General features: G+C 43.6%; 1 protein-coding gene across 1 annotated transcript in view; it reads left to right on the top strand.

Annotated features, from left to right (window-relative positions):
• The window catches only part of dlgap3 (discs, large (Drosophila) homolog-associated protein 3), a 152,480-nt gene extending 125,782 nt beyond the window's left edge, over window positions 1-26,698 (top strand). The window contains exons 3-13 of the mRNA XM_034095241.2: window positions 4,182-5,398; window positions 12,902-13,116; window positions 14,462-14,564; window positions 14,656-14,872; window positions 16,296-16,831; window positions 19,031-19,125; window positions 22,500-22,719; window positions 23,334-23,628; window positions 23,725-23,816; window positions 24,148-24,294; window positions 24,944-26,698. Coding sequence (XP_033951132.1) covers window positions 4,283-5,398; window positions 12,902-13,116; window positions 14,462-14,564; window positions 14,656-14,872; window positions 16,296-16,831; window positions 19,031-19,125; window positions 22,500-22,719; window positions 23,334-23,628; window positions 23,725-23,816; window positions 24,148-24,294; window positions 24,944-25,261 — 3,354 coding nt within the window. The 5' untranslated portion in view covers window positions 4,182-4,282 and the 3' untranslated portion in view covers window positions 25,262-26,698. The remainder of the gene's footprint in view (window positions 1-4,181; window positions 5,399-12,901; window positions 13,117-14,461; window positions 14,565-14,655; window positions 14,873-16,295; window positions 16,832-19,030; window positions 19,126-22,499; window positions 22,720-23,333; window positions 23,629-23,724; window positions 23,817-24,147; window positions 24,295-24,943) is intronic.
• Window positions 26,699-27,399: the final 701 nt, after the last annotated feature.

Raw genomic sequence — 27,399 nt, 5'->3', positions numbered from 1 at the left:
CCTTAGCCATTATCTTTTCTTCTCTTCTTCTTTATTTATTTCCACTTATTCCACATAAGCCTTTTTCTCTGTATGAACAGGGCTGACAAGCTGCAGCCACATGGTCCTCTTCCACGGATCGCCCTTGAAATGTTCCATCTTTCCAATCATCCTTGATTCTCTCTGGATCACTATGGCCGCCTGTGTGTGTGTGTGTGTGTGTGTGTGTGTGTGTGTGTGTGTGTGTGTGTGTGTGTGTGTGTGCGTGCGTGCGTGCGTGCGTGCGTGCGTGCGTGCGTGCGTGCGTGCGTGCGTGCGCGTGCGCATAGGAGAGAAGGCAGTGGGGAAAAAAAGAGAAAATAGATCACTCATGGCTAAAAGCTGAGAAGAGAAAATCAGTCCTTCCGCCAGTTTCCCAGCATGCATGTTTCTCTGGCTGGCAAAGAGGGAAGTGCAGCCAACACAGAGCAGAGCCAATCTTCTATTATTTCCATCCCCATTTTTATACTATTGTCTATCATTCTCTGGGTGTGCGTCCTGTACTGGCACATAGGGACTGATACCAGACTAATGAAAACGTTCCCATTGTTTGAGTACAATTCTATAAGGGCTCTATTCAGTTCAACTTCTCGTCTTCTTAAATGAGTCGACATATCTGGCTCTGACCACACTGTGGCTTCGTTCATTGTATCTGCAGTCGTTCATTGTATCTGCAGTCGTTCATTGTATCTGCAGTCATTCTTGCAGCTTTACCCCATTTCAATCAGAGCCAAGACTGCGGCTGCCTTGTCCAAATGACTGTCTCTCTCTATTGTCTCCCACATCGGTAGTTGATTTTGCCAGCTATTCTTTCTATATAGTCTTACTCATAAGTCAAATGTCATTGTTTTGTTATCATAGTGAAGCACATCAGTCTGTTTTAGATGACCAGACGTTTGGGCATCTTATTCTTATCTTAGTCAAAGAAACTAACTATTGAAGTCTAGTTAGAAAAAACTTCAGGCATTTTAGTTTTTAGTTGTTGGATTATAGTCAATCTATTGAAGCCAAAATATCCCCTTGTTTATTTTGACCAAGCCCTGTTCTTGTCATTTTCAAATTGACCTTGAGTTACTGTAAAGTTATTTTTGTTTTTGAAAAGCTACAGCTTGTATTGTTATTGTCACAGTTATTGTCCTATGATGTCACTATTATCTTCTCACCCTCGTATCTCAGTCATAGAAAGAAAACAAAGGTAATTGACAAGCATATTTAACATTTTCAAAATGGTAGCAAATTCAAACTGTATTTTAGATTATAGATAATGACATTGAATGTAACATAATGGAAAAGTGTTTCTATGCCAGGATTACTTAATGCCTTATACAGTAAAAAAAATGGGTTGGCCCATTTCCAGACTTTAAGCAAAGCTAAGCTAACTGGCTGCTGGCAGTAGCCTCACATTAACCGTGTGGCATCACATTTCAAGTCAAAAGGCATGTTTTCCAATATGTTGAACTATTCCTTTAAAGCCATATATGACTATAAGTTCTAAATTAGTTCACATTAGATATGGTATTCTCTGTTGGTGGCATCTTTCACATCCGATAATATCATGGTGTACTCCGAACTCCATGAGAAGCTCTCTTCCCTCCAGACAGACCAACATTTCCTGAAATGAGGACGATGAATACCCAAATGCATTTGTCATTTCTGGAATTCCAGCTTTAACATTTTACAGTACGATTAACACTGATGTGAAATGTCTTTTGACCCACAACTCTCAGAGAGCGGGCAGACTCAGCTGTTAGGAAAGTGGGTCAGAGCAGCTGGCATGATCGCATGAATATTTAAAATGAAGCAGCTCCAGACTGAAGCCTGTGCAACAATCACATTGATGCCAAGCCGTGTTAAACAATGACAGCATGTTGTACAGCTCCAACTCCCTGCTGAGCAGCTGCCGAATATTTCTGCCTACACAGAGAGAAAGGGGGGGGGGGGGGGGCTGTCAAACAGGAATTGAAATGTATAGAGAAAACCAAAAGATTGTTGACGGCAAACATTCATCCCCCGTCCATATTAGAAGAGATACCTGAAAACATGCAAAAAACTACACAAAAGCACTTATTTGTTGTTCAAATTGTGTGTACATAATACGACAAAACCTCAACAATCCAAGAAAAATGGATGAAGCGAGAACACCGATGGATGACAGATAGATCAGTAGAGGCCAAAAGTTGAGCAATGGAAACAAACTTTGCAATTAACTCAAGTGAGAAGTGCTGACAGCCAGCCAGAAGGACTGACAGGTTCAGAAAATAACGGGAAAAGAAAGAAAGGAGGAGAGCGTGGGGAGGGAGCGACGTGACTGGAGGATGGATAGAAGTAGGTCAGGAGGAGAGACTGAGGAGAGGGAGACATGTGACGGGATGGATAGAGGGAAGGTAATAAAGGAAAGCGACAGCCAACGTTCGGCTGCATCTATCTTTCCTGTCTGCACATGGGTGTCTTTGTTTAATGTGTGTGAGCGTAACTCCACATTCAAGCATATGCGTTCATGCCACTGAGTCACAGCTCTTAGCCAGCAGCCTGCTCCAAAGCCAAAGACTTCATAATAAACAGAAAAAGGTTTAATTTACTCCTCCAGGCAGCGCTGCTCACTTTTCTGTCTATCATAAGCAGCGCCACACACACACATATATGCAATACGGGGATGCTGACATGGAGAGGCCCGTTGTCACGGCTACACCAATGACACGACTGGATGTGGGTGAGCTTCCTGGGTGGCGGCTCTCATTCAGCCAATCAAGGCTAACACGCCACACTCCATTTAACGATTATCCCAGCATCTGTCCCCTATCTCTCATCTCTGTGAGCAGGCCGACGGACACGAGGCTCAGTGAATCCCGTCCAGCCGAGCGGCTTCATTCAGCTTTCCGTTGAGTAATATCAGCTCAGTTTAATCCAATCTAGAAATGCGCCCTTGATTCATTATATAGTTAGAGGAGAACGTGGGTAATAGAATAATTCCAATAAAATAAATGATTACCACATTTGGAAGGTAACCTCAGTTGTTGTCCGTAGATTTCACGTTTTCGTTCTGTTTACGTTAACTTGGATACTCGAGTGTGTGTGGGCGATAAGGTTTACATTGTGCCACGTTGTTGCTGCAGCTTGGTGTATCGATTTCATTTCCTGCACTCGTCCTCGGCTGCACTTTTGTTCTTTTGGAAGCGACGGCAGGGTCGGCTTGCGCCTGATCTCCTGGATACTGCGAATGGTTTCATGCTCAGCCGGTATTATAGCGGGGAACTCGCTCAGTCATTGACAGCACGGAGGTTTTTGAGTTTGCTTGGACGCTTGCCAGCACTCCAACTTCCCGCATTAAGATGCAAGTGATCGATAAATGCACTGTGTTCCTCAGCTGTAAATCATGCAAGTGCTCTGAGCTCCTGTGCAGACATTGAGGAAGAAAAAAGAGACAGACAACCAGAAGTGCCGGGGTGATGAATACAACAATAAACAAGTGAGAGGAGCGATGGGGGTGTTAAATGGGAGAGCGAGGCAGAAAATGAAGAAACACCTTGAGATAGAAAGAAATACTAATATCCTTGATTTATCAGCACCGCAGCCTTAGAGATGAGCGAGGGAAAGAAAGCTGCCTGCATTATTATTGCGGTTTGTCTTTGGTTGGGTAAAAAACTGAAGAGCAACATCAATACAAATGGTATTCATGAGGAATCAGAAAAACATATTCTTTTCATTTTCAATTTAACAGGCCACTTGATATATGCGAGAAAACTATCTTTGATATAAATCTGCAAATCCCTTTCTTTCTGATGTCCCTTTCTTTCTTTCTTTATCTCAGTCCCACCACTGTGTCTTAAACATATGCGCTACAAATATAATAACAAGTCATTTATACCTGTACGGACTCTCAACCATATAGTTTAAGGTTGAGATCAATGTCCCTACAAGTTATAGCCCTTTCCTGTGTGTCCATCATGTGTACAAATTGAGTTAACGTAAAGGTAAGAGCAGAGATCAGAAACACCTACTAATCATCTCCCAGATACTCCTTGTAAGAAGACAGTACAATATTACTGATTGCAAGACTGAACCACTTGATTCAATTATTTGATAAGATTCATATTTCCTTCACGAATATAGCTCCTGTCTCCCTGGCAACAAGACTCAATGTGTTCCTCTTTTTGTGCCTCCAGGTGAGACCGGTGCAGCCCTGTCACGCCCGCAGCGCCCCCTTTCGGCCCGGACGGCCCACCACGGCCCGGCGCCTGTGAAAGGGTACCATGTCAGCCGTAGCATGTCGCAGCATTCCTCCGGTGGGGGCGGACCCTGCCACTGCCCGCCTGAGGATGGTGAGGGCCCGGGCAGGGACTACTACCAGGGTCACAGCGATGGCCACTACTACCCTCCAGGCCAGGCTGAGGCCTTGGCGCTGGAGAGGCACCATTCCCACTCCCACGGCCACTCTGGAGGGGGAACCTTTCCACGTTCCCACCCCAGCCAGCACCCGCCTCTCCAGTCGCTTGACTCTTGCGAAGAGTGCCTGTCTTCAGGTCATGGAGGGAAGATGCACCGCATTCCCCCGAACATGATCGACCAGCAGGGGCCCTTTCATCCCGATGGCTTCCACACATTGCAGTATCAGCGCGCGTCCAGTGGGGGGGCTGAGCCGCGCAGCGAGAGCCCCTCACGCATCCGCCACCTGGTCAACTCTGTGCAGCGCCTCTTCGCAAAGTCCCAGTCCTTGGAGGCGCCGGCCAAACGGGAGTTCAACGGCACGAGAGGAGGCGGGGACTACCGTGGAGAGAGAGGAGAGAGAGGAGGAGGCCACAGAAGTGGAGGGGAGGATGGCGGGGGTCACTATTCAGGTCACCAGCCTCGTTCTGCAAGGAGGAGCAAGTCTCGGGAGCGTAGCAAGAGTGGAGACTCCAGGCACGAGTCAGGCAGACGCCATCGCAGCAGGACGGCAGGCTGGTGGAGCTCTGACGACAACCTGGACAGCGACAGCAGCTACCTGGTCAGCGGGGGCCGGCGAGGGTATCCCATCGGGCATGAGAGCCTGGATGCAGCCATCCAGGAGCTCACCATGAAGAGGCCCAAGGAGCGTGGTGGAGGTGGTGGTGGTGATGGAGGGGGTGGGGGTGGTGGTCCTGGACCTGGACCTGGGGGTGGTGGTCCTGGACCTGGACCTGGACCTGTGGAGTGCATGGCTTGTACCACAATGGCTCTGGCTGGGAGTGAAGGAGGGGGGCACCAGGGCCACCACGGCCACTCTCTGAAACGAAGCACCTGGTCAGCCATGACAGTGAGTCAGGCCAGAGAGGTGTACCCCTCCACCAGGGGGGCGAGCTACGAGAAAGCCCTGGTGCCCTTGGAGAGTAAGCTGAAGGAGAGGAGCTTCCACTACCTGCAGGTGTGTACGCTTGCATGTTATCCAATTATGTGTCTGTACAGGGAATTAGTGTTTGCTGCTCCATGCTGACCTTTCTTATGTCTCATGCAGATTAACCTTTAGCTCTTGTTTGCATGAACTATATTACACCTTCTTCTCCGAGTCATAACTCTGCAAAGTTCTCTTTACAGTGATAGCTGTGTTTCCAACGTCAGACCAAAAAGTGGTCTAACATCACATCTTTTTCTTCTGTCTCAAGATGCATCCTTATGATGGTCTCTATATGCATGGTTAGAGCTCTAAGATTTGAAGGAACGAATGGCTAAAATGGTGCTTATGTGTTGCTACCTGACAACTTAACACTGTTTGCATTACTCAAAGAATTGACAAAAACTTGAAATGTTTTTATCCCAGAAGAAGAAAGAGTAAGAAAATAAATATACACCCAGTACAAGACATGACTCATATATTTCCCCATGAAAATAGCAGCGTTTCTGTCCCTGCGTTGTGATGTACAATTTCAATTAGTGAAACAAACCCTGAGACCACAAAAAAAAAGGGTTTTAAGCCGGGCTGAGGTAGAAAATGTCCGGTATCGATCGAAACACGGGAAGGAAATGTGACAAATTGCAATGGAAACATCTCTAACGATACATTATGATGTATATGAATTTGGATGAAATTCGCAATACATTTCGATGAAAACTTGACTACATAAACTCTTTTATATCATATACATGTATTCGATGTTAACCCTCTTTTCATTCGACAATTACGAATTGTATGTTTTTCCTAAAAAGTGTCAAGAAGATAAGATGTCAGGCATGATCAGGAGTTGTATGTCAACCTGAGAGACCCCACGGACTTCTTTGGTGAATCATAAAAACATGGACCGTTACCATTTCGGATAGATTTTGAGATGTAAAGTCTCTGATGGATCTCCAAATCCTACATATGCAGGTGTCCCTTTGTCCTCTCTTTTTTCGTATACATGAATTCCTGAAAAATGAAAATCGAATGGCTGTTACATTGAACCCGCAAAAACAGCTGGAAGAACAACAGACACACACAAACACACACTCAGTAACATCTCCAGCTGTGCGGAGGTAGCGCTGCCATGCAGGCTGTGTTTCGATGGAAACAGCAGGTATACAGGAGTCCCTGGTGTTTTTCCAACTCTCATCCTTGTGACACAGCTGAGGTCTGCTGATAGAAAAGAGAGAGAGAGAGAGCGAGCGAGCGAGCGAGCGAGAGTTTTCAAGAAGACGAACCCCACACAAATGTGCCTCTGTGCCTTAGGCTAGCGTCATATTCACACCTCAGGACATGGAATGAAGTTCCACATTGCAGCTTTCCTCATATCTCCCGGCGTGTCACTTGCAGTTTTGCGAGGATCAGGTGGAGAGAGTTTGTGGAGTGAATGTATGTGATGTGCTCCAGTCAACCTGATTGATCCATGGCTTTAGAGCAGACAGCTTCCTGGAGCTGCAGAGATAGAGCTCTTCAGGTCTACTCCAGAAGTGCTAGACCTCAGGACACATGGCAGTGCAGGTGCCACAGTGAAGCATCAAGTCCACACTGAAGCCTCGTTCTCTGGAAGCAAAACGTACAATGATTGCTGCCAGACAAGTGCAGACAGATTGTGTAAAGAATAGACACCACATATGCAACAACGGGTTTAAAGCGTCACTAAATATTGTCGTTCAAACAGTGGATCACATTTCTACTTGGATATGAAATCTCGCACCCAGCTCTGCAGTTCCTCTTACCTTCACAGAGCTTTACAAATGTTTGCTACCCAGTGGAGCATTCAGCAGCTAAAGAGCAACATATTTCCCTCGGGTGTAGGTGGCAACAAGATACAAAGCTTAACGAAGAATAAATATTGGACTACTGGATTAGGTGGTCAGAAACAGGGCTCGAAATTAATGCTAATTTTCCTATTTCCAAAAGTAAATATCCTTGTGTATCCTTTGTTGGTTTGACGAACCTTAATTAGATCTTCCTTGTTTCCATCACAAAGAGCCGTGTGCACAAAGTCATGGATAGACTAGTCTTGCAATATTGAGAAGGAGAGAACAGGGAAGACATTCTAATGCCGTACAAATAGTGCATTTTCAACTGCTCCTTAAAGTCAGAAATACACAAAAATTGCTTTCAAGGCGGGCACTTTGTGACACTAACATGCACATACAGGTCGACGCTGGCTCATCACTCAGGATTTCTGCAAAAAGATGAGGAAAAAGTGCGGCAGCTCAAAGTGAAAATGAAAGCAAAAGGAACAAGTTCTGAATGACTGTGATCAGAGTCAAAGGGACATGTAACAGGCTTCCTCCCCCGTTGTCCACGGCAATCACAACGTGCCGCATCCGAACCCGGCGCTCTCCATTTCCTGGGCCTGGGTCTGATAGATAAGCAATGATACAAAAAAAGTGAATATGGTGCGAGGGTGAAATGAAGACTGAAACAGCGAAGGAGTAGAGACACAAATATAGGCGGGAGAGAAGAGGGAGGTGAAAAGATAGAGGGACGTGGAGATAGCAAAGCAAGCTCAGGGATAGAGAGGAGATAAAGGAGGTGATGGTAGCCAGGGGGCGAGGCGAGAGGAGGAGAGACAGAGCACGATGAGAAAGTGAGAGAGATAGTAGAAGGCCAGGGGGATCAGGAGATTAGGCTGAATCATCTTTTAAGTGATGACCTTAAAAACACAGACTCAGCTGGATGCCAAACCCCGCGGGCCTTGACTGTGTGCGCGTGTGCGCGTGTGTGTGTGTGTGTGTTTTTGTTTTGTTTTTTTTGGTTAGCATGTGAGACTGCAAAACTCAGCATTTGCAAACACTGGAATGTTGAAACTGCTGGTACAGTACTTCCTGTTGTGATTCCACACTTTGCCCTTTTAAATTGTAGTAAAATGCCTCTTTACTAATTAACAAAATGCCTTTTCAAAAATAAGAAACGTGTATGAAGAGGCTTTCAATACAAATAAAGCCTGTATATGTTATAAAATAATACTAAAATATGCCTCGATGCAGGTTACCTAATGGAAAGGAGATTGAATTATTTGTTAAAGGTTTGATTAGTTGGAAAAAAAACATTCATTGAGCAAAGAATGGATATTAAGTTTGAGCTCTATATTGAGACATGGTGTTATTAAAAAGAGTATATAAAGTAATCAATATTAATAAATTGGAAGCCGTTCTTCAAAAGCAGCTTAAAATTGTTTTTCAAAACATAGTTTCACATGCTAATGTGTTTTTCTTTATTGTTGTTCCTATGTTTATTTCCCATGCTGGTAATTTAAGTTCTTAATCAATGCCAAATATGTTAGTGCTGTAATCACTTTCATGGCGTCATAGCGTTATTTATTTGTGGTGGGGAGATGCGAGTGCATCTTTAATGAAATCCACCACAAACATTATCCCAGCACAATCTAATCTGGAGCATTTCATTAACTCACTTATATTTAGTGTTCACGCCTTTGTCTTTCCGTCATTTCCTCCTCTGCTTAGTTCACTCTAAAGCCTCTTGAAAGGCCTCCTCCCTACTCTTAATAGTGTTTAACCTTATGTGCTCTCTTAAGGGCTATTAGCTTTGGCTTCCGGTAACTGGTAGAATCCACTTCAAGACACTGGTACTTGCGTACCATGCTGCGAATCGATCTGGCCCTTCCTACATCCAGGACATGGTTAAACTGTACACCCCAGCACGTGCTCTACGCTCTGCATCAGCCAAACGACTCGCTGCACCCTCGCTGCGAGGGGGACCCAAGTTCCCATCAGCAAAAACACGTGAGTTTGCTATCCTGGCTCCAAAATGGTGGAATGAGCTCCCCATTGACATCAGGACAGCAGAAAGCTTACACACCTTCCGGCGCAGACTGAAAACTCATCTCTTTCGACTCCACCTCGAGCGATAGAATTACTAACAGAGCACTTATATACTAATAAAGGACTGGCTTATCTAAAGCCAGTTGAGTAGCACTTGAAATGTTTGGCTCTATGAAACCTGATGTACTTATATGATTCTGTTTTCTTCAAGGTTGTGTCTTCCTGGTCGAATGTACTTGTTGTAAGTCGCTTTGGATAAAAGCGTCAGCTAAATGCAATGTAATGTTATCTCTATCGGAATCTAGACTTATTTTACATTCTCAAAAAATTTCAAAGTTATAAGGATTTTCTTTGAATTTCACCTTGATGCTCTACTGTTTTTCTAGGAAGCTTGAGATAACATTATCTGCAAAAAAACAGGTTTGCAATATATAAAGAAAGGATCACAATGGCCTGGGTGTGCAGTTCTACCTCTATTGAGCCCTAAAGAAAGGGCTTAGTCACCCCCCGATGCACCAAACTGCACTTCATTCTTAATTAAGAGTCCGTGCTGACAACCTGCACAACAGGTGATCTGAATAGCCTTCTCATCACCTCTTGAAGTCACATTCACCTCAAATGTACCAAAGTACCAAATAATGAGGGACTGCCATAACCATCAATACAATTCATCCGCACCACTATTGTCCTTGCCATGACAGCTTCCCTCTCCCTCTCATAAGCTTGTTGGGACTGAATACAAATATAATATTGGTCCAATAGTGTAGTGTCATCACCTACAATATAGCAACAATAATTCATTCACACTATTCAATTGCTTTTCCCTGAACAGTTCAAGGATAATAATGCACACATTTACAGAAAAGCTTACCATGACCGTTCCACCATACATGATGTTAGTACTCAATGTATGATGCGGAATCCTTGCTCGCTCCTTCACCCTTTTTATTCTTATGTATGACTCAACTCGTGCAAATGCTTGTGTGAATGTGAACTCTGTACAAGGTTGATGATGGGTATTATTAAAGCTGCACTTGTATCGTACTTTAAGAGTAGCAATGGCAGTTGGATCAAATGATATTGATGAAAGGCAAACAAACCCACAGACAATGATCACCTAACCCTAATGTCACAGCAGGATTTGGAAAAACTTGTCCATGCTTTTATCTTCAGTAGACTCGACTACTGCAATGGTGTCTTAACGGGTCTCACTAAAACATCTATTAGGAAGCTGCAGCTGATTCAGAATGCCGCTGCTCGAGTCCTCACTAACACTAAGAAAGTGGATCACATCACTCCTGTTCTGAAGTCTTTACACTGGCTTCCTGTGTGTCAAAGAATATATTTTAAAATACTGCTGCTGGTTTATAAAGCACTGAATGGTTTAGGCCCAAAATACATTTCTGACCTCCTGCTAAATGATGAACCATCCAGATCTCTCAGGTCTTCAGGGACTGGTCAGCTTTCTGTCCCCAGAGTCAGAACTAAACATGGAGAAGCAGCGTTCAGTTATTATGCTCCAAACATCTGGAACAAACTCCCAGAAACCTGCAGGTCCGCTGCAACTCTGACTACTTTTAAATCCAGGCTGAAGACTTTTCTTTTTGTCGCTGCTTTTAATTGAACTATTCATATCTTAAACTGCACTGTAACTTGTATCCATGTACTTTTTCTTTTAATGTTTATTTTATTAACTTTTCTTTTTTTTAATGCTTAATGTCTTTCATTTTTTGTAAAGCACTTTGAATTGCCTTGTGTTGAAAAGTGCTATATAAATAAACTTGCCTTGCCTAACCCTGCAGTTCCCAGCAGGGCTGCAGAAAGGTTTAGCTTTTAGCTTATTCTTTTGGTTTGCTGGTTGATAAACTCCAAATTCGTCTCCAGGCTAAGATAAAACCATCATACCCTACTTGCCCTGCAGCAAAGTACACAAAGACAAAGTGAGAACATTTAGAAAATAATGAGTATTTAGGTTAAGTTAGGGCTTATTTTTAAAGATTTCCATGTTATATATATATATATATATATATACACATATATACACAATTCAACATCGGGAGGAATCCAGTTTGGTAAAGAACCCCTCTCACTACAGGATCCAGACAGCCTGAAGTCTGCAATTCTTTAGAGAAGAAATCCGACCCAAAATCTGTCCAATTACCCTCTAGTTTGGGGCAGCTTTAAAGAAATAAACTGTGTTTCATTGTCTCTCTCTGGCTTTCTGTTTTTCATTCATGTTCCCCAAAAATCATCTAAGGATTTGGAATATCATGGAATTTCCGAGGGACATGTTATTATGCAGGGAATGACAGTATATGACAATCAGTTAATTCACTGAGTTGGATTTGGTCTTATGCTTTTTTTTTTAAAGGCAAGTTTATTTATATAGCACTTTTCAACACAAGGCAATTCAAAGTGCTTTACAAAAAATGAAAGACATTAAGCATAAAAAAGAAAAGCTAATAAAATAAACATTAAAAGGAAAAATACATGGATAAAAGTTACAGTGCAGTTTAAGATGTGAATAGTTCAAATAAAAGCAGCGACAAAAAGAAAAGTCGTCAGCAAAAGAACAACAACATGCCAGAAAGGGGTCATTTGAAGAGCTAAGAAAGCGTCCTGACTTATGAAGTCATACATTTCACATGACGGCCCCAGTGGGAACCTAATTGTTTTTGTGTCATCTTATTGCTTCTTAACAATTCTCTGTGTCGTTTGCTTGTGTTGGCTGTGTTTCTGTTTGTGTTTTTTTCATTTTGTTTTCTCATCATCGTCTCATTCATCTGCCCATCTGTCTTCCCACTCTGTTATTCAGCTTCTCCGCTACCGGTTTTTGCTCTCTGTGCACCTGTCTGTGCCTCTCTGACACTTTTCCTGCCGGTCCCCCGTATACATGTTGCCAGTTTTTTTGTGCATTGTTTTATTTGTTCTGTCCGTCAGCTTTTAGCTTTCCGTTTCTCCTTCTCTGTATCAGTGTTTCTCCAGCTGTCAGAGTTTCTCTCTTTCTGTCAGTTACTTTCTCTCTTTCTTTATCATCCTCTCCTATGCACGTTCATGTGTGTGTGTGTGTGTGTGTGTGTGTGTGTGTGTGTGTGTGTGTGTGTGTGTGTGTGTGTGTGTGTGTGTGTGTGTGTGTGTGTGTGTGTGTGTGTGTGTGTGTGTGTGTGTGTGTGTGTGTGTGTGTGTGTGTGTGTGTGTGTGTGTGTGTGTGTGTGTGTGTGTGTGTGTGTGTGTGTGTGTGTGTTTGCGTGTGTGTGTGTTCTCATTGTGTGTATGAGCATGCTTGAGCCATCTTGGCCAGTGTGTTGGCTTCACACTGTGTGCATGTGCGCCATGTACGTCTGATTCATCACTCCTTCTGTTCGAGGTGTGAAATATATGTCTGTTTCGAGAAACCCTTTGACTTCAATTACAGATATTGAGAAGACGCTGCCAACAGTGCAGTGCTAACACCTTCAATATCACAACTCTAATTATTAACACTGATCAATTGCTTTTTCCTTAACAGTTTTGTAGAACAATGCAAATCTACTTTTAACCCATACTTCTAATACTGAGACTGACTACTTACTAAAGCTGTTTGACCTTACTATACAGGATTGTACTACTCTCTGTATGTCCCAGATTAATCCTCCTCGGCCCTTTTTATACTTATCCATGATTATGTTTGTGTGAATGTGGATGTGATGTGTCTCAGGTCCCTTCAGACGACTGGGGTGGGGGATATGGCGCTGGCAGTGGGACAGTCAGCGGAGGGGAGATTCCTTGTCGCCGCATGCGGAGCGGCAGCTACATCAAGGCCATGGGCGACGATGACAGCGCTGACTCAGACAGCAGCCCAAAAGCCTCGCCCAAATCTACCCTGATCGCCCAGAGGGATGCCTTCAGACGGTCCATCAGCATGGATCAAAGGTCAAACGTCACACATGTAGTGTTTGCATAAATGCCGAAAGACCATTCAGCTGCTTTGCATAGAGAAATATTCATACACTCCAAACTGCCACTGTTTGGCCTTTATAGAGTGCTGGCATAAAGTTGTTGTGTTGGCTAAACCCGAAGCATTTTCCTCGTTGACATAAATGTAATGGGATTTTTACATTTGGTTTTGAGACTTTTTTTGAACAAATGCAATCGTAAGAAGTTGAAAGGCTAAGTTGAGGCTATCAACAAACCACACCACGGTCGCATACCCTAAAGCAGTGTTTCTCAAACTTTTTCATACCAAGGACCACTTAACCAATAAAAAAACACTCCCTAACTCCACAAATATCCAAAAACACATCGTTTTTTACAAATCGCCTGAAAATGGTACAAACAAGTGGCAACATGTGTTATGAAGGTGTTTATCTGGGCTGTATCATGCAATCGAAAGTGAAACTTAAGCTCGCTTCATTGCGGAGATATTCGCGCGAGAGTGCGGAAAACTTAAATAAATGTATTTATTTCAAATGTGAAATGTTATCAATATACTCACGGACCACTAGGGGGCGCTCACGGACCACTAGTGTTCCGCGGACCACACTTTGAGAAGCACTGCCCTAAAGTAACCACCACATAGCGAACAGCGAAATGGTGATGACTTTAAGAAGTCTCATTTAAACATTTGACAGTAATCGTGATTTGTGTGATACCTAAAAGCAAGTGGGTATTTGACGACATTTTATGTAACACAACAAAAGGTCAAAGTCTATTAAGCTTCTGTTATCCACTGACCTTACTTCGGTCATCTAACCCAAAACCCATTACAAAAATATTGACTTTGTGATGAGGGAACAGGAAGTGCATAAGTGCTAACTCATATATTATGTTGTACAAAAAAGTATATTCCTATTATGATAAAACTTAAATTCATATTAAATGAATAGAATGGAAACTTGGGATTTGTTTTTGGACAGATTTAATTGCACTTGTGAAAAAAATACATGAATAATTAATTTACTGAAATGTTGGTAGGATTCAAACAAGAGAAACCCATTTTAGTGATATTGTGATGCACTGTGGTCGTTCCTATTCGACATGGGAATGCAGCATCACAACACTCAAAGTGACTCCAGCTGGCAGTTACAGAGACAGACTCAGTGAATCTTTATTTGATCGTTTTGGTTAATTAAATGTGTGTTACAAAAATAGCACAACTAGATTAGACATCAAGAATATAATATCAAGTCAGTAAAAAATTACTTTTGTCTCTCGTCGTCCCCTTTTGTTTTTACAGTCGTCAGAAATGCTGACTTTGTGCATTATTTGTTTGATTCAGGTACTCGTGTAAGCAGTGTACAGACCCCTACCCCAACAGCCGAACTACACCCAAAACCCAAACGCGCTCTCGTAGCTACACCCGCTCTCTGACCAGCTCACAGGTAACAAAGTGCTCCATTTGTGTAAACCGTGTATTCGCAAGTTTCTTTAAGTTGAGGTGTCCAGACTTCAGCAATGTGTCCTTTCCTTCAGCTGGGAGACACGTTGAACCGTCAGTTCGAGGCGGTGTGTGAGACCATGTTCGGGGAGGTGGAGTCTCAAGCCGTCGAGGCCCTGGACCTTCCCGGTGTTTTCCGCACGCGCAGCCACAGCTACGTCCGTGCCATCCAGGCCGGCTGTTCCCAAGACGACGACTGCCTCTCCGTCTTCTCCATGTCGGGCCCCCAGGGAAGCATCAAGGCCGGGGCGGGTGAGTGTATGCGCGTGTGTGTGTTTTGGCGTACCATTATGCAGCATCTATGTTTTGAAAGGGTGTGTGTGGCCACCTGGTGAGAGACAAAGTGGGAGTAGTAACTTCCCTATTGACAGATTTTGTCAGCTTACCTACACAAAAGCAAGTGTATTCAATTACACACACACACAACCGCAAACCCTACTCCCTTGCACAGATGTGTGCAATCTGTGCATCCATTTTTTATTATTTGTTATTCTCTATTCTTTTCAATCTCTATGATCTCGGTTTTCCCCCTAATCATTCTGCAGTATTTCTTTGTGTTTGTGTAAATGTGTGTATGTGAGAAGCACAGAATCGGATGCATGTTATTCTGCATTCTCTTTGTTCTCCGTCATCTCTATCTCATCTCTCCCACAACCCTCCACAGGCCCAGTAATAGGTACAGGAGTGTTTATAATTATGATTATAGCTCAGCGTCTCCAGCTGCTTTCCCCCCCGTCTTTCTGTCTTCCGTATGTCTCACTGGTGCATTCTCAATCTTTTGCCTTTTTACTCCATATCAATCATCATTTATTTGATCATATTATTGTCATTCGTGCATTGTTTTGTTCTGATCATTTTGTGTGTAACTATTCTCAAGCACTCACAGTAAATCTGGAGTCTTGTGTGTTTGTGCAGGAGACTGCGGGGAAACTAGCTAGCAGGACACACATGTCTAAGCTCAGACCAGCAAATCCCTCCTGATATTTATAAAAGCCTCTGTGAAGCGTCATAAATCATCGATAGACACACATTCTCTGTACGCAAACTCAAAGACCCACACATATCTATACCCACGTCTGCACACTGGAGCTCAGAGCTTCCTGATATTTTGTGTAAACTGTGACAAGCTGGTAGGTGTTCCAGACTGTGAGAAAGATGCATTAAAGTTTGATCCTTTGTTCACAGTAAATACACTGCGTGCACTCGCATGTGTTTGAGGGAGGAGAAAGAGGCAGAATGTGCGCTCCTCATTTTAATACTTCTTTCAGGAAATTGCTTCATCTTCCTCAGAAGCACAGTTAGGTTAGCTCAAGGGAAAGGGTTTTATTTTGTCACGGCTGTCACATCTGTCTTTTTTCACCACGTTGCATCCTGCCTATATTACGGAGTCATACTAAAAGCTGCATTTTGGGGTGAAAAGAAAGAGCTTTGGAGTTGCCTTTATGAGTCTGTCACATTTGCATTATTATTTAATGATTTATGTTGTTTTTATTCTCCGTCTTTGCATTGCTTTACCTACTTTTATGACTCATTTCCCTCTCTTTCATTTCACCTTCAAGTCTGTCCCTTTCGTAAGTATCCACCTCCCCTTCTCTCTGGTGACGTAGTCCCCATTTTGCTTTTAACTGCTGACTTTGCCTCTATCTTCCTTTCTCTCGCTCTTTTGTCCCTTCAGTCTTTCCTTATCGTAAAGGTGCTCCTCCCCCACTCCCACCTCGCATGTCCAAGTCTTCTCTCTCGGTGCGAGCACAGAGCAGCACAGAGTCCACCCAGGATGCCTACTTCCAGGGCGGTGGACAGATGGCCCCGAGTTCAGGCTCTGGGCGCCCCAAACAGCACAGCAACTCGGTGGACCTGGGCAGCTCTGACGGCCCCTCGGGTCGCCTCTCCAGGGGGGGCTACTACACGGCCACAGGCGCACGCTCCCGACAACACAGCAACTCTGCAGAGAGTCTGGATGGGGTCAGGGGTTCTCGGGAGCTAGTGCTCTACGGAGGGGCCCCGGGAGTCGGAGTGAGGGCCAAACACAGCAGCTCGGCTGACAGTCTGCTGGAGGGGCCACCGCGGCCGGCCAGGGAGAGGGACGGCCGGGGCGCGGGCAGCCTGGGGAAGTCCGTCTCTCTGCCTCAGAACAGCATGGTGCTGAGCAAAGCTGGGGGGCAGGACGACGGGCGTGGGGGGAGAAAGTGGAGGCCGTCCATCGCCACGCAGGTGAGGAAGGAAATGTTACCCTTTTTAATTAAGTCTGCGACTAACTAGTTTAGTCACAATCCCATAATAGTTTAATACATAAATGTCAAAGATAATGCAAATTGCTTGGTTTGTGTGAAGACAGTAACTACAGTATACCAAGCATATTCAATAGAGTATAGCCAACTAATGCAGGGGAATCTTGCATTTTCCCAGATTTTGACGTGTTGGAGAGCTTTAAGCTGTTGCTTCACTATTCTGATCAACTCAAAATCAGGATGGTGCATGTAGAATAAATGTTTTGTTAGAATGGAATACAATGTACAAACAATTGCGGAAATATACCAACAAAAAGATCATTGCAAAAATGCAAGCCATGTGGTGACTGGCTACTCTGCAGTGATTAGCACAAGACAACTGTCAGAGAAACTGCTTTTGTACTAATTGCTCCCTCCGTCAGAGCATTCCTTTCTCCTGAATTTATAAACCTTTTTGTCCATAATGATTTGCAAATATTGAGCAAGCTGTTGAAAGTACAGCCTTGAACTGTATGCTTTTAACTGTTACTGCCTTGGGCTTTTTTCCTTTGTCTTCTTTTTAATTATCTTTTTGTGGCTTTCCCACAAACTAACAGCTGTTAAAAGTTAAGATGAGGTCCAAGGCATAAAAGAAGTGAGAAGCAATAGTAAAAAAATTCAGAAACGAAATTTACAAATTATATTCAAAGGGGCATAATTAAAGTAATAGGTCACTAATGATGATATACAGTAAAGGACTTTCCCACAAACTAACAGCCTAATAAAGTGGACCGATAGAATTTTTGTCTACCACAATATAATACATTTCGTGAAACGACATAAAATATTTGCAATGTAGTAAAATTAAGATGTTTCTGCCAATGGAAAACCCAACCTCAACTAAAAGGTCTAAACTAGTGTGGTTCTGGTGGCATTCATGAGGTGCCTCAAAACATAGGATACAATTAAATTAAGAATCCAAAACAAAATGGGGCTAAAATAAAAGCTTTTTACAGACGTTGGGCCACTAAAAATAACACACAGGGGCCAGAGGGTGAACTGAAGGTGTTCACCCTCTGGAAACCAAACACTGAGTGAGAGAAGGAGCAGGAGCTGGGTGTGGCAGGATTTTAAAACGTTACCAAACCCAGCTGAGACAAATCACTCCTAACTAGCAGCCTGCCAGCTGAGCAGCTGCTGTCAGCCTGTCACTCCAGAGGACTGTCACTCATTGCCAAAAAACAAATGTTGATACATTTCTGATACATCTGTGTGCAAAATGTGAATAAAAAAAGGAGTGGAAATGCTTTTAGAAAAAGCATTTACGGAGAAAATGCCCAAGACCCATTAGAAGTGGTTTGCTGATAACATAAGCATTTTGCAATCACAACCTTGAAATAATTCATAACTAAGCAAGAAGGTCATTGATAATCATGATATGCTAAATATGTTATTGTTGTTTTTATTACAAAGTCAAAGGTAAACTAAATATTTAAGAGCAGTCGCCATACAATATAATTATGCCTTTAGTTTGACAGACATTCAGTTATTTGCGTCCTCAACTAAATCCTCCCCTTTTGGTAAATTTCAGTTTAGCCAAACTGTGAAACATATCCCTAAATAAACTCTTAAGCATGTCCTCACACTGAGAGAAATCGAGGCTTTGTCACATTTAAGATAAACACAGTGACAACAGACAAATGTCTATTGATCAACTAAATGTAATGACTAGTATTTTAAGCACTAATCAAAATACAGTTAAAATACTCAAGGTACATGGTAAAGAAACATGTAGAGACTTGCGGGGATTAATTTAAGAAGATAGGTCCGACTCCTTATGTGTGCGTTAAATACAAAGCAAGAGTCAGGAATCAATGAGCATAGCTTAGCACAGGTAAATCAGCTAGCCGGCCTTTCCCCAAAATGAACAAATATGCCTATTAAACACACTATTTATTTGTATGTATGTACCCAGTTCTGTTTGAAACCAGGGGAAATGCACACACACCTTCCTATTTATTGAGGTTTAGAGGTGCTAGGAGGCAGATGTGTTGCTAATGGACAGAACCAGGCTAGCTATTTCGCGTATGCTAAATTAAGCTAACCAGATGCTGGCTGCAGCCTTTTGTTATGAAAACGAATACTTAAATTCCAGTTTTGTATGAGGTCTTACTGTTTTGCTTTGTGGCTTCTTCTGCTCCAGGTGGACAGCTCAGAGACTCTGTCAGATTCAGACCCAGATGGAAAAGCTCTGACAGAGGTCCACTCTATAGGAGTCCAAGTGGAAGATGACAAAAGGTAACGGAAACACAACATGAAATCAGGGTTGCCAACTCTCACGCATCTGGCGTGTGACACACGCTTTCACTCTCAATCTCGCGCTCTCACGCTGCCCAAACTATTCTCACGCCAAAAAACAAGAATACCGAAGACTAGAAACGGTTTGAAAACTTTTGTCACGTAGTGATCGTCTTCTCAATAGAACATCTTTGATAATGTCTTCTGGCCAATCAGAATCAAGATAACGGCGTGGTGTTGTTGCAGGAAGTCCCCACGGAGAATACTTTTGCTGTAGTACATCTCTATAGGTCGATACAACATTACGTGTTGATTTCTATCAACACGTAATGAAATAAGACCCCACGGTTTGATGATTGATAGGTGTCTGGGCTGTTTTTCATTTTGACACACAGAACAATGGGGGCTATCCACCCTTATCCACAATGTAAAGTAATTCACACAGCCTCTTCCCTCTACCCTCTTCTCTCTGCGAGGAGCAGCAGGTTCAGCTTTCAGAACAAAGTAACAAAAAACTAAAATGGCATTCATTTTTTAAATATGTCGTGTAGTAATAGATTTATTTATTTTTCTTCTCAAGAGAGTACCAGAATGTGTATTTTATGTCAGTATTTCAAAAAATCACGTGGGGGAGAATCCGCCCAGACCCCCCTGCAGGGATTGGGCTTTCAGTATGTCAACTCTGTCACCTGTGGGGAAATTGCAGGATTGGCTCGAGGTCGCCCTTTTTATTTACTACAAGACAAATGTGCCTTTTTATTTCATACAGTTCAACTTGGATTGAGACAGGGAAATAATCTAAACCTCACGCGTGGCGTTTCACTGTCAAGGGTTAGCGCTACCATAGATTACCCAACAAAAATACTCTCTCGCAACTGCCGACCCGTATTGCGCAAGCGCAGATCTAAGATCCAGTAGAAATGATAAAAAAGTAAAAGTCTGCTGCTTATTGTTCTACTAGGCCAAAATAGAGTGTGTTAATTAATATGTTTGGCAGTTTGGAGTAAGTCTGTAGATTTGTGTGTGTGTGTGTGTGTGTGTGTGTGTGTGTGTGTGTGTGTGTGTGTGTGTGTGTGTGTGTGTGTGTGTGTGTGTGTGTGTGTGTGTGTGTGTGTGTGTGTGTGTGTGTGTGTGTGTGTGTGTGTGTGTGTGTGTGTGTGTGTGTGTGTGTGTGTGTGTGTGTGTGTGTGTGTGTGTGTGTGTGTGTGTGTGTGTGTGTGTGTGTGTGTGTGTGTGACAAATGTGAAGTGTTGCGTTATAAAAAAGAATGTAATGAAGGTGGCACTGCCAGCAGTAAAGAGGATTCAGTGCAGGGTGGAGGTGCGGATTCAATTAGCTTTGAGGCGCCATGAAATGATGATAATACAGGCGGGTAATATCAACAGGCATCAAATCTTTCTTTTTTTCCACACAGGGACAGCTTCTTTCTCCACCTCTCGCTCTTTCTCCCTGCACCCTGCATGCTTTGTCCTTCACGTATGGTGATAGTTAGGGTCACCGAGGCTTTAAATCGCTGGTAGTGGGACTCGCAGCCAACAACATTTATCAATGTAATTAGCGCTCGGCATACGACCCTGCTGCTACGGACATGGTTGCCTGCTTCCTGACAGGCTATCCAACAGTCTCTTATCCTCCCTTTGCTTTCCTTTCTTTCCGCTCCACCAAAGGGGTGTGCACACCTGTCACAGCATTCACCTGCTTCGTTCGATTGCCTGCAGTAAAACTTTCATTATTTGTGTTTGTGGATAAGAGACAGAGAGAAAGCGGATTTCACGGCCGGTGTGTAATACTGTTGAAGCAAAGAGTGAGCGAGCAAGCCGTGGTATTGTGACATTTGTTAATTGTGTGTGTGTGTGTGTGTGTGTGTGTGTGTGTGTGTGTGTGTGTGTGTGTGTGTGTGTGTGTGTGTGTGTGTGTGTGTGTGTGTGTGTGTGTGTGTGTGTGTGTGTGTGTGTGTGTGTGTGTGTGTGTGTGTGTGTGTGTGTGTGTGTGTGTGTGTGTGTGTGTGTGTGTGTGTGTGTGTGTGTGTGTGTGTGTGTGTGTGTGTGTGTGTGTGTGTGTGTGTGTGTGTGTGTTTCATGTATAGGCCTCTCACGATAATTAATTTTGTTGGATACATTTTCCCAGAAATTATTGCGATAAACGATAATATTGTCGGCACCGTTGTATGACCATTTTAGACCCCTGACATAATGATAATATATAATAATAATTCAAGTACATCATTTCAAACTGCTAGTCACATCCTCATGTAAATGGAAATGTATCGAGTACATTTTTATTTATATAAGTCAATTAATTGCTTATCAGGCACACAATAAAATAGTGGAAACAAACATGTGTTTGACTTTCATTAGTGAATGAAACTTTGTGCCCTTTATAGTCTGTGTCCAATATTGTGTATTTGTATATATTGTATATATATCCTATATATATGCTAAGGTCCCGCTGCTGACACGATAGCAGTCATTTCGTGCGCATATGTGTAATTAAACCCATGATATCAAAATCTCACTCCAGCCAGGTACCCAAAGTTGGCAACCCTGATCTAAGCAGGAGGAAAGTTTTCGTCTTTGAAATCTCTTACAAACTTGAGATGTGTTTATTTTGCCTGACATTTAGCTTGCCTTAATTATGGACACTAACCTCCAAACTATGATATGTTTTTGTTTATTTGATAATTTTGTCTTTGCGGGGAAAGAATGTGGCTTTATCAAGAGCTTTTGGTCTTTGCACAGTAATTTATGTGAATAATTGTAATAAATAATGTTCAAAAAAAGCCTTCACCTCCTGGGCGCCCAACAGTGCAGACACCTATGGTTGATTTCTAGGCTAGATCCTATTATTTCATTTAACATTTCATCAGAGATCACAGCTTGAACTCATTAACACTTTGTTCCAAGAATGTCTTGTTTTTATCAACTGTAACCATGACTACTGCAAATCAAACATTCAACATGATTTTTCACATGTCATGCAGCCCTTTTCCTAATTGTATCCAGCATCACTTACGGGTCAGATTCACTTGCATGCGAGCACCCCCAACATCACACACTCCCAAACCCCAATGACCCCCACTTCCTGCATCTTCAAGGATGACTCACATCTAACGCCTTTTTACACCGAAAACAAGGGTGAGGGGAGGTATAAACTTGTTATAAAGTGAACATTCATTGCTGAGTCTATTGACATGACATTTGCACACACTGCTGCGTCATATGCCAAAGGATTTAACAGGGCTTAACACAACCCAGTGAGTATTAGTGACTGCAGTGACAGCTTGACTCAAAACGGATTTGAATATGGCTTTTGCATGCGATACTCTGTGTGACCGGATGGTTCTGGGCCTGCTGTGACTCCCTGCTGTGTTGCAGGCGTGCTCGCTTCAAGCGCTCCAACAGCGTGACGGCGAGCGTGCAGGCCGACCTGGACCCCGAGGGCTTCCCCGGGCTCAGCATCGTTGTGCCAATGCAGGACAAGAGTCTCCAGTTCGGCTGTTCTTTCCAAAGGCACTCCTCAGAGCCGGAGTCAGCAAGCCAGTATACAGAGTGCCAACGCACCGTGCACACGCAGGGACAATGGGCCTACAGAGAGGTAGTTCTGCAGCGATATGCATGGCCAAACTATTGAACTGTATCTTATCAGTCATCATTCAGGGGTCTAAAGTCCCCTTTTGATGTGGAGTTAGGTATTACAAGTACCTAGACTAAGACATGAGGATTGAGGCTGAGGTTATTTCAGACTAGTGGAAATAAACATTCAAAAAATACACTATATCTTTATTTTATTCTAAATATACTGTGTATGCATTCCTATGTTTTGCAGGCTTTTACAAAAGGGTTTGTTTATAAATAATGTATAGCTTGATTTATATTGAAAAATGTTATCCCTGAAAATCTGTAAGGATGTTGACAGTTTTTAATTAAATGGTGGCAAAGAGATATAAAAAAAATATACGTCAACAAAATGAGAACAACGTTTAAAAATGGGCTTTATTAAATTATCATATGTATGCAAATTGGAAAATAATGACAAAGAATAATAATGCCTCAATTGCATATTTAAACATTGCATTACCGACAACTTGTAATACAAAAAAATGGTGTCTTAATGAAAGTCATCGGCTAGGGAAGTTTCATGATCTATAAGTTAAAATATTTAGTGTCTTGCAAAATGCAGTGTCCAACTGTTTTCCTATGCCATCACAGGACTTACTCCAGGGTGGCTATACCACGGAGGACTGCCCAGGGGACCCGCGGCCCCACCAGCACCCACACCTGCCTCCACGATCCCACTCCCCTCTGCCCATCACCTCTGAGAGAGCGTGGGCGGGGACGCCGTCACTGGAGGGCCCCCGGAGCCTGCCCGACTCTGGCCGCGCCTCGCCCTGCATGAGAGACGGAGAGTTCTTCTTACGCCTCCTGCAGACAGAGGTGGAGAGGATGGAGGGCTGGTGCCAGAACATGGAGCGAGAGGCAGAGGAGAACGAACTGCCAGAGGAAGGTGAGTTTGGGCGGCAGGTCAAAACGGATCAGAGAGAAAAGAATAAACAATGATGATTCTTGGTTTTCTAAAACGACATGTGCGCTGTTTCCGTAGTTCTTGAGCTGATACGAAATGCAGTTGGCAGTGCCCAGATGCTCATGTCTCAGAAGGTCCAGCAGTTTTTCCGCCTCTGCCAACAAAGTGTGGTAAGTATGTGTGATAGCACAGAAGATCATGACAACACACATTATAAATGGTGCATGGTTTTGCTGAGAATCACAGCAGCTAAAAGCAAACTAAGCTTCGCTGCAGAAACAGTTGCAAACAATTATTATTTAACCGTCTTTCTCTCTTGGATATTGTTTGTTCGCCCATTTTTTTTAAATCTTTAATAATTGTGTTATGCTTCTTAGTCAAGATGAATCTGTCTTTGGCTCTTTTCTTCCTGTAGCAAATGCAAATGTCCCCTCTGTGGGACGAATAAAGGTATTCTGATTTCTGATTCTGATCACATGTCATGTCCCGCCCCCCCCACAGGACCCTTCAGTGTACCCTCAGCCCACCTCTCAGGACCTGGCAGGCCTCTGGGACCTGCTCCAGCTCAACATAGAGGACGTCAGGGTCAAGTTTCAGGACCTCCAGAGGCTCAAGGACTCTGGTTGGAGGCTCCCACCTGAAAAGAAGGTGAGAGGCCTGGGGGTCCAAAGAGCCCTGGTTTCCCTACGCCACTCCCCCAGAGCTAAGATGGCGGTGTGCAGAAGAGTAGCGCAGATGGTCGTCCAAGCCTTTGCAGACTGTGAACATACACAACAGCCAGAGGAACTGAACTGCACAGGAGAACATGGAGTCTTAAACTGATAAAATATCGAAATCCATATCAGCTTTTCTGCATTTATTGCAGCTGAGAGGAAGTCCTTGTCCTTGTCCTTGTCTTTCACATTACTGTCGATAAAGCTCACTTTCTGACTACATTATTCTTGATAACAAACTAACAATTGTTTCTCTTCTCTTCTTTTCCTTTTTACATCTTCGTTTTCCTCCTTATTCTCCCATTTCATTTCCTTTTGTGTCACCCGATGCCGATGCATGCTGGGATGTTTTTTGGTTCCCATTTATTTTGTTGACTATGATTATTTGTTTCTCATAATGTCTCGGTGTGTGATTCTTCCTCACTGAAATTATACCTTTTTTGTTTTGCCATTTTATTTGTTTTTCCCAATATCTCCTCTTTGTTGCATGGAATCTTTGTACAACCATACAACCTTTTTGTTCACCACCCGACACGATATATCCACTGTCCCTTTCCACCAACGCCTCACCATGGCCGGGTTAGGAGGATAAGAAGCTTCCTCCTCCCTTACCAAAGAAGCCAGCAGGCGGGGTGAGTGGCAGCCTCCGGGCGGATAGCGTCGGGGATGTGATCGGCGGCGGTGGAGGAGGAGCTGGGTCGGGGGGCCTGGTGGTTCCTCGCATTGGTGGACATACCCTACCCATGAGGGATAAGTCCCTGGACCTCGGGGACCGTCAGAGGACAGAAGCGAGGAGGAGGCTCCTGCAGACCAAGCGTACCGCTTCCTTCAGGCAGAACTCGGCCACAGAGAGCGCAGACAGCATCGAGATCTACATCCCCGAAGCCCAGACTCGACTCTGAACACAAAGCCCCCTCACCTCCTCACTCACCCTCAGCCCCCCTGAAGCTGACCTGTCTCAGTCTTTCTCTGAGTTTTTGAATCTTCTACAGGTCATCGCTATTTATCTGATACCCTCCCTTGAGCATCACTTCACTTCTCACAACTACAATTCACTACTCTTGCTCATTAAACAAGCAATGACAGCCATTTTAGTGTCTTGAAATTTGGAAATGTTACTGACACAGAAGCCTAGACCTGAAATGGTAGCTAGCAGATATGAGTTATAGACTTTTTTAAGAATTTCCTTTTGGCTGACAAGCAAGAAACAGTCCACTTTTATAGCAGTAGTCAGCGGAGGTTCACGCAGTAGTAGCATGCCTGTGCGTGTTCACCCAGCACTTCTCCATCACTGAAAAGGGCTTAACGGGAACATAACCTCTGCGGAGATGACAGAACCTCCCTAAAGATCTCCTTTTGCCATTTCCTGAATGCTACCAGTATGGATGAATAAACATGGATTCATTTCTCACCATCAGTTTAAATGCCCTAAAGTCAGATGGTTGGCAATCCCCAAAGAACATTCTCCAAGCAGAGTCAGTCAACTACAGCTGGCACTTTTCACCCAGTTACCATCTGTCCACCCAGGCAGCCAGTCAAAAGAATATGAAACTATTTTCTGTCACTTTCCCTCACTCCTCCTGCCTATCCATGGCCTCCCCTCATCATTCAGCTGTGAGGCTGTTTGAATGTGCAAGTGCTATTTGTGCATAGTGTGCACACTCATGTTTGCCAAAAGGAGCTTTTGCGGTGTAGCATCACAGCCTTGACAGCTAGAGAGCAACACAAACACACACACAAATTGCTTTTCCGCTTTTTATGTAGTCTCTCTGAAGTTTCAAGTGTTCAGGGGTGGGGTTGCGGGGAATTTTTAAGGGGATATGTTTGGTGGCTTTTCAGGACTTTACTGATACGTCCCTATTTCACTGTGAGATTATAGCGCCACCGAGTGGTCAAATGAGGGCCCAAACCAACAACAGTGGTCTGCAGAGAGCTCTTTCAACCTCAGTCAGGAATTATCAAACGTCCTGATGAAACAGCCATGAAAGAAGTTCTGTTTCTTTTTTTCTCTTCTCTTCTCTTATATCTTCAGAATGGACTTGATATGTTTGCATAAAAAGCAGTGGATCACAAAGTAAAAGTGGGGAGAGCTAGGAAGCAGAATCCAATCCACGCCTAACTACAATCCTCTTAGTTTCAAACGCCGCTGACGGAAAAAGGAAATGATGTATCAGAATCGAAAGAAACCTAAATAAGTCGTTCTTAATGTAGCTCCTCCCCAAAGCCTGTCCAAAGAGTCATCAACGAGAGGAACACCAATGATAGACAAAAAGGCAACTAGATAGTGAGCTTGCTTGTGTGTGTGTGTGTGTGTGTGTGTGTGTGTGTGTGTGTGTGTGTGTGTGTGTGTGTGTGTGTGTGTGTGTGTGTGTGTGTGTGTGTGTGTGTGTGTGTGTGTGTGTGTGTGTGTGTGTGTGTGTGGTGTGTGTGTGTGTGTGTGTGTGTGTGTGTGTGTGTGTGTGTGTGTGTGTGTGTGTGTGTGTGTGTGTGTGTGGTGTGGTGTGTGTGTGTGTGTGCGTGAGTGCTCTGCTCTTCCCCATCGTGGGATCAATTAATGAACAACCCAACTCAAAGCTGTGTGTGTGGTGTGCGTGTGCGTGTGTGTGTGTGCGGCGTGTGCGTGCGTTGTGTGTGTGTGTGTGTGTGTGTGTGTGTGTGTGTGTGTGTGTGTGTGTGTGTGTTGTGTGTGTGTGTGTGTGTGTGGCTGTGTGTGTGTGTGTTGTGTGCTGTGTGTGTGTGTGTGTGTGTGTGTGTGCAGACATGATAGCGACCAGCAAGTGATGACAGGATTGCCTTTGAAAACCAAACAAATAGAAGACCCAGGAAATGATGGATACACGGATCGTGTTTAAAATCAATAGACACGCAATGACTCGCCCACCAAACGCAGATTAAAGCTAAAGTAACAAACCTATTTTGAAAATGTAAGAAGTAGAAAGTACAGAAGTAAAAGTAAAAAGTCGTCAGAAAAATAAGTAGTGGAGTAAGTACTGATACCAGAAAAAATGTACTTAAGTACAGTACAAAGTATTTACTCCAC

Source organism: Pseudochaenichthys georgianus, chromosome 11 (genome assembly GCF_902827115.2).
Source record: "Pseudochaenichthys georgianus chromosome 11, fPseGeo1.2, whole genome shotgun sequence".
Lineage (NCBI taxonomy): Eukaryota > Metazoa > Chordata > Actinopteri > Perciformes > Channichthyidae > Pseudochaenichthys > Pseudochaenichthys georgianus.
The sequence above is the reverse complement of the archived record's forward strand: the minus strand, read 5'-3'. Positions and strand labels throughout refer to the sequence as shown.